Below are 16357 nucleotides of genomic sequence, written 5' to 3' on the forward strand. Positions count from 1 at the left end.
GGATCGAAGTACTACACAACACTAACAAAAATAGACCATGTTCAAGGAGCTAATATCGGAATTCGGCAACAGATAATCACAACAAGGTGAGGCAGTGTGGCTAAGATAACGGCTGAGCTAGGCTTTATGGCGCAGCTAATTGCAAGCATTGTATCGGTGAGCCAACACATAGAGGCAGTCATCACACCTTATTCGTTCAGGCTGGAGATACAGTACCTAAATCCGGTCATCCCCGTCTTACGCTACGAGGATTCATCGCGTGACATGGCATACATCATGCTTTGCGGGGCGTGAATAGCCATGCATGTAAAGAGGCTAAGACGTTAGCGAACCGCAGCAGTCTCCGAAATTGATGATGAGAAGCTAAGTAGCTTTGTTGGTCATAGCCGCAGTGGCGCCATAGTCTCTTCCTACCACCCCTTGTCGGCCCAGATATCGGTTCAGCCACCTCAAATTGGACGAGTCTTTGACTGTACGCAGCCCCATTGCCAGCGCGCACACAACTCTCCCCTCTCAATCAACAAAGACAATAGCAACATGGAAAAAATTGAGATGACTCAGCCTGAGCCGATCCCAAAGCAATCAACCAGCGAGGACGAGGAGTATCCTGCTGAACACCTCTTCAAAGAGAACGAACCATTGCTAGATCTCGAGGGTCAACATGAGGAGAAGCAGGAGCTTGCTCATCGAGCAACCGAACCGGCCGTCAGCCGGACGAAGACTTTCGTGTTTCTGGCAACTTATTTCATAATGAATCTGAGTCTTACCTTCTACAATAAAGCAGTTATGGGTTCGGTATGTAGCACGTATCAGATTGGGTGTGACCAGCGAGCTAACAGAACATACAGTTCCCATTCCCATGGATTCTGACAGCAGTACACACTGGGAGTGCTGCTCTTGGAAGTTTGGTTTTCTTGATGTTCGGACATTTCCATTTGACGCGACTGACAACGCGTGAGCACCTGGTACATTTCATGTTCTCGCTCCTATTCACGCTGAACATTGCCATGTCCAACCTGTCGCTGTAAGCAATTGTGCCCTCCCCTCCGACCCTGAGTCAATCACTAATGAGGACTTACAGGGCTATGGTTTCAGTTCCTTTCCATCAGATCATGCGGGCAACCTGTCCTCTCTTTACGATCCTGATCTATCGCCTCGTTTTCTCTAGAAGATATGCTATCATAACATATTTGTCTATTGTCCCTGTAATGCTGGGTGTTGGTCTAGCGACCTTCGTAAGTAACGCCCCTGCACGAAATACATGCGAGACACACGCTGACTTCGTATACCAATCTCTAGGGCGACTACTACTTCACCGCCCTGGGTTTCACTCTAACTCTTATCGGTGTGGTTCTCGCAGCCATAAAGGTAAGCAGAATCCGAAGGATCATGTACATTATTCACGAAGGATTCTGACAATCAAAATAGACGGTCGTTACCAACCGTTTGATGACAGGGCGCCTGCGACTACCCGCACTGGAGCTGCTCCTCCGCATGGGTCCCTTGGCTGCTGTGCAATCTCTGCTCTATTCTGTACTCATTGGCGAGTTCTCGGAATTCCTTGATTTCGTAAAAGCTGGGCATCTGACAGCGGAGAGGATTCTGGCAGTCTCGGGTAATGGCCTGCTTGCATTTGGCCTTAATGTCGCGTCTTTCGAGACGAACAAGCTGGCAGGCGCACTGACGTTGACTATCTGCGCGAACTTGAAGCAATGTCTAACCATTGTATTGGGAGCTTTCTTGTGGGACGTGCCTGTCAGTCCCATGAATGGAGCCGGCATACTCCTAGCTCTGGTAGGCGGAGCGTGGTACAGTAGCATAGAGCTTAGGGCAAAGGCGAGAGCCAGTGGATGAACGAATGACTTGTCGCATCAGGCTTTTGTTAGTGTGGCACGCTAGTCATGGATATGAGTGATGAGCACGTCCAACCGATCGCTTGTGGCGCCAAGCGAAGCGCCAACGTTCCGTTCTTCCCGTTTTCGCAGCGGAATCTGCCTCGCTCCATCAACCTCTTTATGCATTATGCAATTCATGCAAAACCATAGTAGAATACCATACATGACGCCACAACATGCCTTGCCACGGGATCACACGGAATGCACCGCAAGGCGTGCGTCGCTTGGCTGTGAGCAGACTAAAATTAGCACTAACTTACCATTGATCATATCATAGTCAACTCTAGAGAGTTGTGGCTCAACACATCTGCGCCATGCCTCGTCCCAGGACTCTCGCCGCTGGAATCGTGGCTTTTGCGACCCTGATATTTCTCTGGACTGCGCTACGTCTTGGATCACTCGACGCCATACGTGGAGCCACGGCACAAGATGCGCTCACGAGCAGTCTTAAAGAGTCACGTCTTCACCTACTCATAGTGGCTACCAGCAGCGGTCTTGATTTATGCCGCCTCCTTCTCTCCGCCTCCATCCTCTCGTACCCAACCCCTGTTTTGATCGACTGGGCCGGAGAGGGCGCATTCAATGCTGCAGAAACCCACCTTGCGAAGATCGCAGGTCCTCTTCGCTATCTCGAAAACCTAACCAGCATTCAGGATAACGACATAGTCCTTCTCCTGGACGGATTCGACATCACCTTCCAACTCAGTCCGGACGTTTTGTTAAAACGATACTTCGAGGAAACGGCTACTGCAAACGAGCGTTTGATTGCCAAGTATGGCAAGAGTCATGTGCGGAAACACAACATGCACAACAGCATCCTTTTTGGTCCGGATAAAACATGCTTCCCTGAAGATATACAGCGTTTAGCATGCTGGGTTGTACCACAATCGCCACTCCAACCCGACGCATTTGGCCCTTATACCGACGGTTGGGGCGATATGCTACACGCAAGACCACGCTGGTTGAACTCCGGCACCATCATCGGACCCGCGGCAGAAATGCGAGATATGTTCCGTGCGACTCAAGAGAAGATCGATAAGACGTATGATCCCGAGTACGTGTTGCGCAACTCTGACCAGAAATACTTTGCGGATGTATGGGGCGACCAGGAATATTCGCGTATATTATCGCATGATGATGTGCCTTATGGGATACCTCAAGAGGTACAAGAAGCTGGTCTACCGGTGCTTGAGGAGGGTCAGAAGACTGAATATCATATTGGTCTAGATTACCGATCAAGCTTATTCCAGACAGCCGCTGGATACAGGAATTATATAGCGTGGATGATGACAAACCGGTCTTCGCTTCCGTCAACATCAACGTCTGTAGAGCCGTACCGCATAGATCTGCAGGAAGATGTGTTACAATCCAAGAAGCCTTTTGCTGCCATTTCTGACGACGCAGCATTACAAAAGACTTCTTGGCGTAACGTGTCTCTCGGGTTCAACACTGTCACGGGGCAGGCTTTTCCACTGCTGCACTTCACAGGCGACAAGTCCTTCCGAAACACTTGGTGGCCTCGCATGTGGTATTTCGAAGATGCTGAACGCCTTCAGCGTGCGTCCGCTCAGATACAGGATCAGCAGATCGGATCAGACCTTATCAATGGGGTTTCTTGGACAAAGAACATACCATACGATGAGACAGAACGCAAGGTTGAAGAGAAATCTGGAGCTTGGAGTGATCAGGGAGAAGCGCTCCCATGGGAAGCCCTTTGTGGGTCCTACGAGCGCGCTTTGTACAGTGCAGAGTCGGGACCTGAAGATGTCTCGTTTGTGGAGACTATATACCATTGAATCTTCCAATAGCGAGAGTTATATTAATTACATATCGATACCATCATAGATACCTTACACGAAATCGTTTACTTCCAAGGTTCCGCCACATGTTGTCTTTGGCGAATATACGTCTAGTCTTATTTTCCACACCTCCTCGTATCAGCGCTCCTCGCTAGAAATCCTACGCTTACTATGATATGTAATCGACCGAATAGGTGTCAGATGCCGTGGAGACACTAGTAGCCAGTCTCGGCAGACTTGTTCCGATGCCTGCCACCACACTTCGGTACGCACATCCTGCACGTCCATCCGCCATTTCCCGGAGTGGGATCGACAATAAACTAGCGAACATTGCTACCAACGCCACACGGCTATGGGATCCGAGTAGTCCCAATGTAAGATTGTATACTATACTAGCAAAGCGGACTGATATCACACACGGCTCATCGCCGGCATGTGCCATACGCTTGCTCAGGTTCAAGTGCTTTGCCAGCTCACATAGTGCAAACGTCGCACTCCAGCCGTGTGACTGCATCTGCATAATCGATGCGTGGGTACAAGCAAATCTCGAGCGAGTACCTGGACGCCGCAGTCGGACGACTACCGACTCTGAGTCGACGGCGCCGGGTACTCGTTGCAGCGACTTTCATACTCCTTGTCATTTTACTCTTTGCTGTCAACGGTGACCGTCACCTTGTTCCAAATTCTATACCCTCATCCCTCTCTTCTCCATTTTCTGGCAAGAAAGATACACCGAAGAAGTCCGCAATCCTTCACCTTCTTATCCCTGCGGATCACAAAGATGTCAATCTTTGCAAAACGATGCTAAGTGCTGCAGTGGCTGGATATCCAACTCCAACGCTGATCAACTGGGGTGCCAAATTCGACGATAAGACGCTCGTGGCTGGAGGTTCGCATTTAGCCAAGATCAGTGGTGTACTGGAGTATTTGCGTACACTCGGTCCGGAGCGCAACGACGACCTGTTATTACTTGTGGATGGATATGATATTTGGTTTCAACTGCGTCCCAGCGCGCTGGTATCGCGCTTCCACGCCATCAACAACGAGGCGAGCACGCGGATACAGCAGACTATGGGTTCGAAAGCAGCCGCTGCAGAAGGGATTACCCAAAACATCATCTTTTCTGCGCAGAAGCGGTGCTGGCCATGGAAGCCAGAAGACCCACCTTGCTACGCTGTTCCGCAGTCTTCGCTGCCAAACGACATCTACGGCCCCGAAACGGATACGGATATTGGATTCGAGAAGAACCCATACGTCAAGTTCCGGCAACGCTATCTCAACTCTGGCGATGCGATGGGTCGCGTAGGGGCGATGAAGGCCCTCTTCGAGCGGGCGATGGAAAAGGCAGAAAAGGACCGGAACTTCGGCAGTGATCAAAAGATCTTCAGTGAAATCTTCGGAGACCAGGAGTTCCAGCGAGAGGTCATGAGACAGCGGCATCGGAATGTTTTCCAGAAGATGGGAGACTGGTTAACTGGTAGGAACAGTATCCTCAACCCACAGTCTGAGCGACACTTGCGCGAGCACAAAGGAGGAAAACCCGATGAGTTCGGTATCGGGTTGGATTATGCTAGTCTGCTTGGCCACCCGACGGTGTTTGCAGAGGAGGACTCAGCATGGGTGACATATGATGACCCCAAGTCCATCGCGCAAGCCTCCGCCGAGCTCAAAATTGCGCCAGCACGCGTACACGACCTCGCCCAAGACGTCACAGACTCGCAGCCACCATTTCGCCCAGCAGTCATAGCTCCCGGTTCCAGCTTCTCCGAAGATAAAACCTGGCGTGAAGTCCCTCTCTATACCAACATGTGGACGAGCGTCGTTCCTGGTCTCATTCACCACAATGCTCATCGAGACGGACTGAAGTCGCTGCGCGTCTCAGTCTGGGATCGCATGTGGTACTTCAACCATTCTAGAAAGTTGTTTGAGTCGAATGCGGCCGGGCCGGTTGGTCCCGTCGCTGTCGTGCACGATGATGATGGGAAAGAGCAAGCATGGTGGAGTCCAATTGCCGAGAAGGGTGGAGCGAAGTCGGACAAGGGTGAATGGCTTCCATGGCATGAGTTGTGTCAGGAGTTTGAAGGCGAGGTATTCAGGGATGCTTAGACATTTAGCTCATTGTTTGATGCGTTTCAATGGAAGCCAGAAACAGTCCAAGTGTCTATCGTTGGTCTATGTGCATATGTTATTGAAGCTTTGGAAAGCAGAAATACATAAGGTCAGAGTGATCGTAGAAGAGACTCAACGTCAGATAAGCGAACCGTGATTTGGGATTTTGGAGACCTCATGGAGATGGGACAAGCAGACTTGGATCAACTCTCAGATCTAGACTACCGTGATCCCATCACCCAAAACACGAAGCACGACCGTTTTCGACCTAGAGAATGGGAAATCACATGAACCAATCGGTAACGCCATCCCAGTAGTTGGGGTCATCATCATCGTCCATCGTCGAGCCTGGACTCCCGCCACTTCTAGTGTGTTCCAATTTCATCGCCTCTTGCACAGTGGGCCATTCTATCGCACTCGTATCTACTCCGTCGTGTGTCCATTGGTTGTCGTTGGTACATGCAGTAGAAGTCTCCGCCTAGTAAGACCCGCAGTAAGACTCGTCATTTTCTTCATCGCTCTCGTCATCGCTGGTAGACGCCATGTCGAAGCTGCATTGCGCAAGGTTTGAAAGCTCGACCCATGTATCTTGGCTGGATACTGGACTAACCATATCGTACTCAGCAGCGTCTGAATCTGAGATACTCTCTCCAATGTCAGTTTCCAGGTAGCAGACGGTACTGAGAATCGGACGGCGATAATTCTGTTTGATTGGATCCAAGTCTACAGGGCGGGGTTTGGGTAGTGGTGACATGCGCTGCTGAGACTCTCCACAAACGTAGGAATCGGACAAGGTAACAGTGTCCAATGAAGATATATCCGCTGTTACGAAGTTTGGTACCTGTGCACCTGAAGCGAAATCGGTATTCCACGCACGCTTTGTCTCTAGCCTATCGTACAAATCTGTAACTGGTGAACGAGAACAGTCTTCTGGTGGTATAGGGGTGGATAAGTCGATAAGAGCGGCTGCATCGTTGTCTGTGAGAACTGGGGCCTCAGTCACAGGTTGCTGATATGCGGGAATGCTATCATGCCCGATCAGATGCCCATCGGCGAAGAACTTCGATTTTTTCTTAGGTTGCAAAGGAAAACTGTTGCATGCGGGAGGCGTATCAGGGTCAGCTGCCACCAAAGGGCGTTGCCAACGGCCATGGAAATGTGAGTTGACGATTGTGCGTACATCATCGAGGTAAGGCTGTCCTTGTCTTAAGCTGCAATGAGAAGGCGAACCATGGTTCCCATCGTTCGCTATATCATGTTCGGTAAACAGAATAGTTGGCGCCACTTGTATCGGGGGTGTTGTAGACGCATAGGGTGGCAAGTTGCATCTCGTAGGAAAGTCGAAGAGCATTGGACGGGGCGCCTTCAAAACCTGTGTTAAAGGTGTTGGTAACGACAGTTTCTCCTGCTGGACATCTGAGTCGGACGTGGACCTGATAGGAACTGTTTCGAGACTCTTCGATGCAGGTGCACAGTATGCTGCTCTCTTCACTGCATTTTTTGTAGAAGACGAGAACGCGGATGGGACGAAGGACTCTGAACAACGCAAGTCTTTCTGAACACAGCTTGCTCCCAGGAATCTGGATTTGGATGGATACCGTCCTGAAGGGTCTGGGCAGGCAAGAAACGCGGAAAGTGGGAAAAATTGTGGATTCTTTCGTTCAGCCTTTGAACCACTGAAGCAGGGTTGAGATTGCAGCATTTTGATCTGGCATGGTTGCGACTCGTCGGGCAGCCTGTGTTCCTCCGATATCACCGCTGTCCGCGCAGGGATGGTCGCAGCAGCCATGGAGTTCGGCAGGAACTGTGGGGCCCAGAGAGGCCTGTCGACATCAAAGGAGGTAGCTTTGGTAGTTGCGGCACTCGAAATATGGGTGGGAGTTTCTGGCATCCCTGGTTGGGACGGCTCGTCACTATGGAGACGTAACGCAGCGAGTCTCTTACACAGCACGCTAATGCTGTTGTGATCGCGCCCTGGAGTGGCCTTCTTAGACGTTTCTTTGCTTCTGTGTCGTTTTCCACCCCGCTTGCCTCGCCGCTTTGTGCTTCTACTCGAGGTGGGTACGAGATCGAAATCCTATCTCGTCTCGGCGGTCGACTGGTTCAGCTCTGCCAAGATGCTAAATCTGTTTGCTGTAATCACTTAGTTACTTGACAGCATCCACGTGGGAGCCAACGAACGAGTAGGGGTGAATTCATGCTGATGAGGACAAGTCGTCAAGCAGTATTTGGCAGAGGTGGCTCCCATGTCACGTTCGCGACAATCGGGGCAGCGATGGTCCTTGACAAGACGCGCAGGCTTGGAGAGCGGCATGGAGGTCTTGTCATGGTAGGATGGTTGGTCTTGTCCTAGGATCATGCTAGAGGTGTAACGAAAGGCAATGTGGACTAGGAAATATAGAGCAAATGAGGACGAGCTCGGTGTTATGACGTGTGATAGTAGGAGAATGGGGTATGCGGAAGACAGTCTAGTGTTGATGGCATGTGACGGAAGGTTGTTTCTTCAAGGAAGGAGACGCTGGCTGTGTAACCATGTCTCTAGGTATGCCTTGCAGCGTAGCACGAAGAAGTCGCGTTCTCTCTTGGCGAGGAAGGCACGACCAGTGCAAGCTGAGGTATAGATGCCGATGAGGTTAGCGTGGAGTCTTTCACCCTGGCTGGAAATGGACACAGCATGAGACGACACAAGACAAAGAAAAGTTGTCGCCTCGCCGTGTCTCAGTGATGGCTGGTGGGAGATGACAAATGGAGCTTAAGCTAGGGCCATGACCTCAGAGTGCTTGAGCTAAAATTGGTGGGGAAGCCATCTCTCCATCTCTGCCTGGACTTCTTTGCTGTCGACTAACCCCACCTCGCAAATACCCTCGCCGCACACATCTCCCGTCCCAGGGCGCTCCAGGATAATTGGCAAGAACCACGAAGCTGCAATTACCTGGAGCCGCTTCCGCATCCGCTGTCGCACTTAGACTACCACCTTCCTAGCAAACATGGCCGACACCGCCGCACGCCCAGGCTTCGCGCAGAAGCAGCACCGTCGTCCAGGATCGCGCATCGTGCCCGCCATCCCATACCGTCTGTCCAAGTCTCAGCCATCTGCCAGACCCATTACCCCAGAAGGCTCCCACAAAGGCGCCGCCGCTCAGCTATCGGAGCCGCAGCCGGAGCCGCAAAGAGTGCCGGACAAGCAGATCGAAGAGCACGCGGAACAGAAGCATGCAGAGCCTGTGCAAGCCCCTCTCACACCCGAGTCGGACGTTTCTGCTGTCGACAAGGGAGAGTTACCAGCAGATGGCTTGGCTAGCCCATCGCAGAATGGGCACAAAGCGCCATCAGACGCTCAGGGTAGGTTTCCGCTGTGGGCTGCTTCTAATGTCCAACACGCACTAAGTTTTGAAGATGCAGGAAACCAAGTCAACGGACATACCAATGGACATGCCGACGAGAAGCCTCCCCCGCCGACGGAGCCCAGCGCCGAAACGAAGCCAGCCGTCAACGGGGTGCATCGCAAGTTGACCATACCCTCTCACCTGCCTCCACCATTCTATCCCTCGAACAAGACCGATACGCCGCCTGCAGAGGGGAGTGACACTCCATCGCATCGACACCAGCTCAGTGCAGGCGCCCTAGTCTTCAGGAGCGCAAATGAGTCACCGGCACCTCCTGTGACATCTCAAGAGCCAGAGCTGCATCCACACGAACAGCATGTGCTGCCCCGTCCTCCACCTGGCTTTGGTCCCCAGCAATTTGCGCCCTTCTTTCCGGGTCATGCTCAGCATCTCTCCCAGGCAGGAACGCCCTGGCACATGCCCCCAACCACAGTTGCGCCGCCTGATCCCACGTACGCAAACGGCTCTGATTTCCGCCCTTCCCAGTTTCCTAGTGGTCCGGACGGCTACTCGAACCCTTACAACGGCCATTTCTCGCCCGAACAGGCACCTTTCGTCGCAAATGGTACCCCCACCTCTCATTCGCAGTCACCGAGCAAGGCACAATTTGGCGAAACGGTACCGACTTCAGAGCATGGGGAGGAGCATCGTGCCTTGCCCTACCAGAACGGCACTGCGCCTCCTCCCGCTGAGCGCCTAGAGGAGTCGCCTTTTGAGCTTGCGGGTTATCTTTCTACGCAGTTTGGGAATCCAGAATTCGCCGACTTTGTCCTCCAAGTTCGATCTCCGGAATCGGTCCTGGTATCAGTGCCTGTGCACGGCATCATAGTGGTACGCAGTCCAGTCATAGCAGAAGCTATCCGTCGCAGTCCTGTCCCAAGTCATCGTAGCAGGGATGCGCGTCGGCTAGTCGATGTCGTCGCGCTGGACCCTTTCACCACTGGCGAATCTCTGGGAGAGGCTGTCAGAGTGCTGTATGGTGCCCCACTTCTTTCCGCCCAGACCTTCCTCTATGGCCTCGCACCTTACATGTACCAGAGTGACCAAGCAACTCCCTCCAATAACGCTCGCCGGCGCATGCAACAAATTCTGAGTTATATTGCGGCAGCAAGGACTTTCCAGATACCTAGCATGCAGGCACGTGGCATCGAGATTGCAAGGATGCTTCTCCGATGGGACACTGTGGAGCAGGTCTTGCAATACATACTGCAAGCCAATTCTGGACCACGGTCAAGAGCCGAAGGACCTGATACGGACGACCCATTCATCTCAACGCTACTGAACTACGCTCTTGAGTTCCTTGCCTTCACCTTTCCTATCGACTTCAAGTTGTACACGATAGCGCCTGAGTTCTCCGACGCACCACGTTTGCCTGCGGTCGTTGAGAATCGCCAGGCCGCGCATAATCCACGGCTAAGCAAGATTCGCTTTGGTGATGCACCGACGGAAGACGACCACCAGCCCAGCCATTCGACTGTCGTATTGTCGACCATTCTTCTATCGCTACCGCTTCCGCTCGTAGAGCGCCTCTTTAATCATCGTGCGACAGCTAGTCAGATTGGATGGACTGGTGCTAATAAGATCTTACGGGATGTCGTCAACGAGCGCGAGAATCGACGCCAGAAAGCTTCAAGAAGCCAGTTAAAGCCGACTCAAGATGGCACAATTCCCGCCGGGCTACTAAGCAACGTCTATCTTGAGGAGCGTGTGGAACAGGTCGAGCCGTCGCCGCTGCATCCTTCTGGTCATCGCTTGGCGACAAAACGGGTCGCTGGTGAAACCTGAGGGGCCGTCCGAACAAGTGGAGCCTCAACGACGTTAGTTCTTTCTCATGTCAAAATTCGATATCGGCACACATTTTCTGGCCGAAACATACAAATCGGGTAGGTGCTTTCCTTGGGTTGTATAGCATAGTGAGCGTTTGTGGGCGTTCACGCAGGCGTTGTGAGCGAATCCTTCTACCATAACCTTTCCTTCGGTCACCAAAAGTATGAAACGACATGACGAAGCATATTCCCCAAGATTACGATAGCATGGCAGCTTGGCACTGTTTGTACATCATTACGGCATGTTTCCCTTTCTCTATGATGATGGCGTCTGGGGCAGATGCGTCGAATTAGGCGCTGCCTGGTATACAACTGTGAAAGTTGAGATCTGAAGGTTTAGATAGACCGCACAAAAAGCGGAAAAATAGTATTGATGGTATGAAACGAATCACGCAAATGAAGATGATAAAATGTAATGACTACGTAGACACAGAAAAGTAAACCTTAGCGAACAGTCTCAAACAAAGCTTGCCTCGGTTGAATACACGGCTATTAGACGGAAATAACGCCCAGCACGTTTCGTGACGTGCTTGTCGCCGCACTCCGTTGTTTGTACTTCCCAAGGTTCGGCTAAAGCATCAGACGTTATTAATAACAGAAACCCCTAACGGAAGTCCGAACCCGCAAAGGTGATGGTCGCGCGGCAAGCACGTTTCGCTTGGTGTTGCTCGGTCTTAACTTCGAGCGAGCTGCTTATGGTGGAGGCGCTCAAGGAAGGAAAAGGGCGTGTGGTGCAGTCCGTGTTTGTATTCAGAATCGTCTAGCCGCACGCCTCAAGTCATACTATCCTAAGCTTGATATATGATCTGCCGGGCCCACTTGTTTTCTTCAGATCCCTTTCCGATCTCCTTTCCGTACGCGGTGCCGTCAACTCTATAACATTTACATCGTTCTTTTCTTGCGTGTTTCTTGGCCGCAGTAAATCGGCTGAGCCGTTGTGACAACCATATTCTCGGGGATACACTAATTCGACGCTTACTATCGACCCAACCAATCCGCCGTCGTGACATCGAGAAGGGTCAACAGCGCTGTCGATCACGACAGCTGCCGCTACGGAAATGGGAATAGAACACGCCAACAACCCATCGCTCGAGCGGCATTCGCAAGCAGCAGCGGTATCAGATGCATCAACGACTTTTGATGAGAAACCTAGTCACCAGGCGTCTTTGGATTCACTGCACAGCGCGAACACCTCTGTGGCGAATCAGGATCAAGAGAAGAGTCAGCACGTGACTGAAGCTACGGATGAAGAACGCGCTGCAGGTTCAGGGACGACGCTGGAGCCTGTAAGTGATGCTCCTGTCTGGACTATAATGAGACATTTCTGATCTGGCTCACCGACTTTTAGGTTCGATCGGCGCATCCCAGTGTGAAGGATGTCTCCAAGATCCCAAATGGAGGCTTGTGGGCGTGGTTACAGGTACTTGGTGGATTCTTCCTGTTATTCAATTCTTGGGGCATTATCAACACATTCGGATCGTACCAAGCCTACTATGAGACCAACCTACTTGCCGACTCAAGCCCTTCGTCTATATCATGGATCGGTTCCATCCAGGCTTTCCTCCTTCTCTTAGTCGGCGCACTGACTGGCCCAATCTATGACGCAGGATATTTTCGCGAACTACTCATCGTGGGAAGTGTCATGTTGGTTCTGGGCCAAATGATGCTCAGCCTTTGTCATACGTACTGGCAAGTACTCCTCGCGCAGGCCTTCTGCATAGGTATCGGGACAGGCTGTCTGTTCATTCCCAGTGTGGCCATCCTCTCTACGTATTTCTCCACCAAGATCGGAACAGCTATTGGACTCGCCGCATCTGGATCGTCGTTTGGAGGTGTCATCTATCCCATCGTGTTCCATAAGCTTCTTCCCCAGATTGGATTCGCATGGACGACGAGGGTTTTGGGTTTCATTATCCTTGCCACCATGATCATACCGAATGTATGCATGCGCGTCCGCGTCCTACCAGCGAAATCGCGTTCGCTTCTCGATCTTCGCGCCTTCTTGATCCCAGCGTATAGTCTTCAAGTTGCTGGGTTCTTTCTTGGGTTTATGGGACTGTATATGCCATTCTTCTACGCACAAGTCTACGCCATCCAGGAACATATTACGAACGAGAGTCTGGCCTTTTACCTTCTCGCTGTTATGAACAGCACGAGTGTTTTTGGTCGAATAGTACCCAACTTGGTATGCTTCTCATGCCCTTTTCGTCTCACTAATCATTGCATTTGATGATTACAGTTCGCTGACTGTTGTATACAATAGTTCTCTGACAAAGTCGGTCCATTCAACGTCGTAATTCCTTGTACTATCATATCGGGCCTCCTCTGTATATGCTTCATATCCGTCTCATCCACTGCCGGCATAATTGTCCTCATGGCATGTTACGGTTTCTTCTCCGGATCTTTCGTTTCGCTACCACCCACCATTATTGTTCACTTGAGTACCGACGCACGAGACAAGATTGGCACGAGACTAGGGCAGAGTTTTGGAGTCGTGGCTGTGGGTCTGCTTGTTGGAACGCCGATTGGAGGCGCGATCCAAGGTCATAGCGGTTTCGATAGTCTCTGGGTGTTTGGAGGGTGCTTACTGTTTGGAAGCGCCGTGCTGCTTGTCACTGCGCGAGTAGCGTTCAAAGGGTGGAAGCTTCTGGTCAAGGCGTGAGGCATACAAATGGTGAAGAATATATCACCAAAAAAGTACACAATCTATACATTAGAAGAGATATACCCGATTGCAGATATTCGGCATAAAATGCAAATATATAGATAATCACATCATTGTGCTTCGCACCACGCTTTCAAGTCATTGTTGTAACCCTCCCATCCTCTCCTTGTCTTTTCTGGGAAGCCGAAATGTCGAGCTACCACGTTTTCGCCCATCAGGAAGGCTAGTGCGCCGCTGAAGACTTCTTCTTGTGTGAACTTTGTACCGCCTGGAATGGTGCTGCTGGGCTCGAAAGCGAAAGAATGCGTGCCTGTAAACAGAAGCGGTATTGAGCCAGTCCATGCAAAGGATTTGAGTGTGTTGTGCTGTAAGTGTATCAGGTGATGCTCAGCTAGAGTCTGATGGGCACGCACCTCGATCGGTGCGTCCATCTGTTGACCAGATGAAAAGACGACGCGTATCTTGTTCCCTGATTCGACCGGGCCGAGTGGGCTTAGGGACGTGAAAAAGCCTTTGTGATATTTCGAAAGGGATGCAAAGTCGAGAAACTTTGCGCGGACAGTTTCTGGTGGGGATGCAATGTCGATGCTTGCGGTGACCGTCATGGCTATGAAGTGGCAGTTGAGATGCAGTGGATATTGAGCAGGTCTGACGAGTACGATTTAGTGTTGTGAAGGCGAAGTCGAGATCAGATGTGATGGGAGGCGATACATTGGACGATACTTATAAATTGAGAAGTGTGTCTACCCTCTCATGCGTACATGTCTACAGTTAAAGTCGCCTGATGAAAGAGCTCGCTATGCCTTCTGCGGCTCAATACGCGGGCATGCACCTGCAGCCTTTTCGCGCAGCTACGCTGGCATTTCAGGTGTGCTCAAGAAATCCGGTATTGAAGTCGCGACGGGACAGACCAGGACCGGGCGTTACGTGCAGATGCGAGGGGCCTGTCACCTCGCCCAATGAGCCGCAAGTGGTTTAGCTCGACCCTGTGTCAGGCTGACATGTCGTGCTAGCTGCAGTCAGCCCATCTAGTCCCCACCTTCCTCTTCAGCCATCTCGTTCAATGTACCGCATTCGTCCCAGCTGTATGTGTCTCGTAGGAATCAGGTTCAGGCCATGGTCAATGTAGCCGGTCGTTCGAAAGGATGCTCAACCTGCCGCAGACGCCGTGTCAAGTGCGGTAAGCGACAGTCATCTGCATGTTGGATGTAAGGCTGACAATTTTGAAGACGAGACTCACCCTATCTGTCAAAGATGCGAAAAGGCTGGATTCCAATGCGACGGACCGCAAACCACTGTTTTCATACAAGGCAAGATTGTCAAATCTAGAAGATCCCAAAAGCCAAAGGATAGTTTGGCTAGTCTGGATGCGACAACAACTTGGAGAAGGCAAGATGTGGAAAAGTCGGCATCTCTATCTCCTGACAACCAGATTGCCATTCCTCAAGTGAGGTTCAGATTCAACGAGAATGAGGTCTACATTTGCTATCTGCGCCGCCACCTTCTTCCCAATGGCCCCATCGATTTAGGGCTTCAGGAGCTCCAAGCCTCAGATATCGATACCAAGGATTCGTCGATAGCGATAGAGGGTGCTCCGTTGTTCATTCAGGCTGCGCTCAGCTTCGCAACCCTACTCTTTGGTTCGCGCTACCAGCAGAGTGGAATTCTCACCCAGGGTTACATCATACATGGTGTAGCTCTCAAGCGACTGAATGAAGCTCTGGGTGAACCTCAGCGTCGTATGTGCGACGATATCATCGTTTCCGTCATCATTTTGGCGATAGTTGAACTTCTCATGCCCACCGGCCCGAAGAACTGGCTCAAACACATGCTTGGCCTTGAACAGCTTCTGGCATTACGTGACCCAGGATCTCTGGTGTACGCGTCATTTAGAACGTTGGAACTATACAAAGGCGTGCGACACATGATATTAATTGCATCGCTGAGGAACAGATCACCTTCCATCTTTGCGCGACCAGAGTGGAAATCCGTATTGAGGACAGCGCTTTCGTTAGAAACTCCGGAAGAACAAGACTTACATGACGTGCTTGCAGATTGCTCGGTGTTAATGGCTGTCAGCGACGAGACCTTCAAAGCTCAGCATGTATCTGGCTCAGAATTCCCGCGACGACGACAAAAGATCCAGTACAGAGCCGAGGAGTTACTAATATTCCTCAAGGCTTGGAAAGTTCAGTGGGATGGTAATGAGGAGAACATCTATATTGAAGAATGTGTCGAGGCCATTACAGCTAGGACACCGCCACGAACTATCTACAGGTTCATCAACGACTCAGCCGCGCGGATGCTGATGCTGTATAATACGGCTCTGCTCTACGTACTTAGGATTATGGCGACTTTAGAAACTACACAGCACAGTCCTCACCATGATCCAGACAGCCTCTTACAAGGACACGCAGATACAAGCGTTCTGAAGGAGAGCTCTTATTATCCCTCTATCCAGGCTGCAGGGTTGGATATTGCCCGTTGCATTTCGGATTACCTACAGCATAAACGTGCGCGTGGGGAAACGGACCTTGCTTCCCCTGTCGTTCAGTGGGCTGTGATCATTGCTGGGACGGCATTGGGGTCTGAGGACTTGAACTGGATGGTGGGGCTCTTGAAGGGAGATGTCACGCTTGACGTTGCGAAGAGGGCATGGGAGATGTGAACGTGCCCA

General features: G+C 51.3%; 5 protein-coding genes across 5 annotated transcripts; 3 read left to right on the forward strand and 2 right to left on the reverse strand.

The window, feature by feature from the left end:
* Positions 1 to 537: 537 nt before the first annotated feature.
* On the forward strand, positions 538 to 5800 carry GT037_001076 (uncharacterized protein; the record flags this gene model as incomplete). The annotated part of the gene is made up of 7 exons (XM_038926123.1): positions 538 to 795; positions 849 to 1024; positions 1082 to 1235; positions 1300 to 1368; positions 1429 to 1808; positions 2224 to 3611; positions 4512 to 5800. 7 exons carry the CDS (start codon positions 538 to 540, stop codon positions 5798 to 5800), a joined length of 3714 nt encoding a protein of 1237 aa, XP_038791979.1.
* Positions 5801 to 6281: 481 nt separating this feature from the next.
* Positions 6282 to 7694, reverse strand: GT037_001077 (uncharacterized protein; the record flags this gene model as incomplete). The annotated part of the gene is made up of 1 exon (XM_038926124.1): positions 6282 to 7694. The coding sequence occupies one exon, from the start codon at positions 7692 to 7694 to the stop codon at positions 6282 to 6284; it is 1413 nt and encodes a 470-aa protein (XP_038791980.1).
* A 1096-nt stretch (positions 7695 to 8790) lies between these two features.
* GT037_001078 (uncharacterized protein) lies at positions 8791 to 10974 on the forward strand (the record flags this gene model as incomplete). Its single annotated transcript, XM_038926125.1, has 1 exon — positions 8791 to 10974. One exon carries the CDS (start codon positions 8791 to 8793, stop codon positions 10972 to 10974), a length of 2184 nt encoding a protein of 727 aa, XP_038791981.1.
* Positions 10975 to 12073: 1099 nt separating this feature from the next.
* GT037_001079 (mfs general substrate transporter) lies at positions 12074 to 16348 on the forward strand (the record flags this gene model as incomplete). Its single annotated transcript, XM_038926126.1, has 4 exons — positions 12074 to 12301; positions 12364 to 13200; positions 14764 to 14860; positions 14910 to 16348. The coding sequence occupies 4 exons, from the start codon at positions 12074 to 12076 to the stop codon at positions 16346 to 16348; spliced, it is 2601 nt and encodes an 866-aa protein (XP_038791982.1).
* Positions 13791 to 14285, reverse strand: GT037_001080 (uncharacterized protein; the record flags this gene model as incomplete). The annotated part of the gene is made up of 2 exons (XM_038926127.1): positions 13791 to 14045; positions 14094 to 14285. The coding sequence occupies 2 exons, from the start codon at positions 14283 to 14285 to the stop codon at positions 13791 to 13793; spliced, it is 447 nt and encodes a 148-aa protein (XP_038791983.1).
* Positions 16349 to 16357: the final 9 nt, after the last annotated feature.

This window comes from Alternaria burnsii, assembly GCF_013036055.1.
Source record: "Alternaria burnsii strain CBS107.38 chromosome Unknown 705, whole genome shotgun sequence".
Classification (NCBI taxonomy): Eukaryota; Fungi; Ascomycota; class Dothideomycetes; order Pleosporales; family Pleosporaceae; genus Alternaria; species Alternaria burnsii.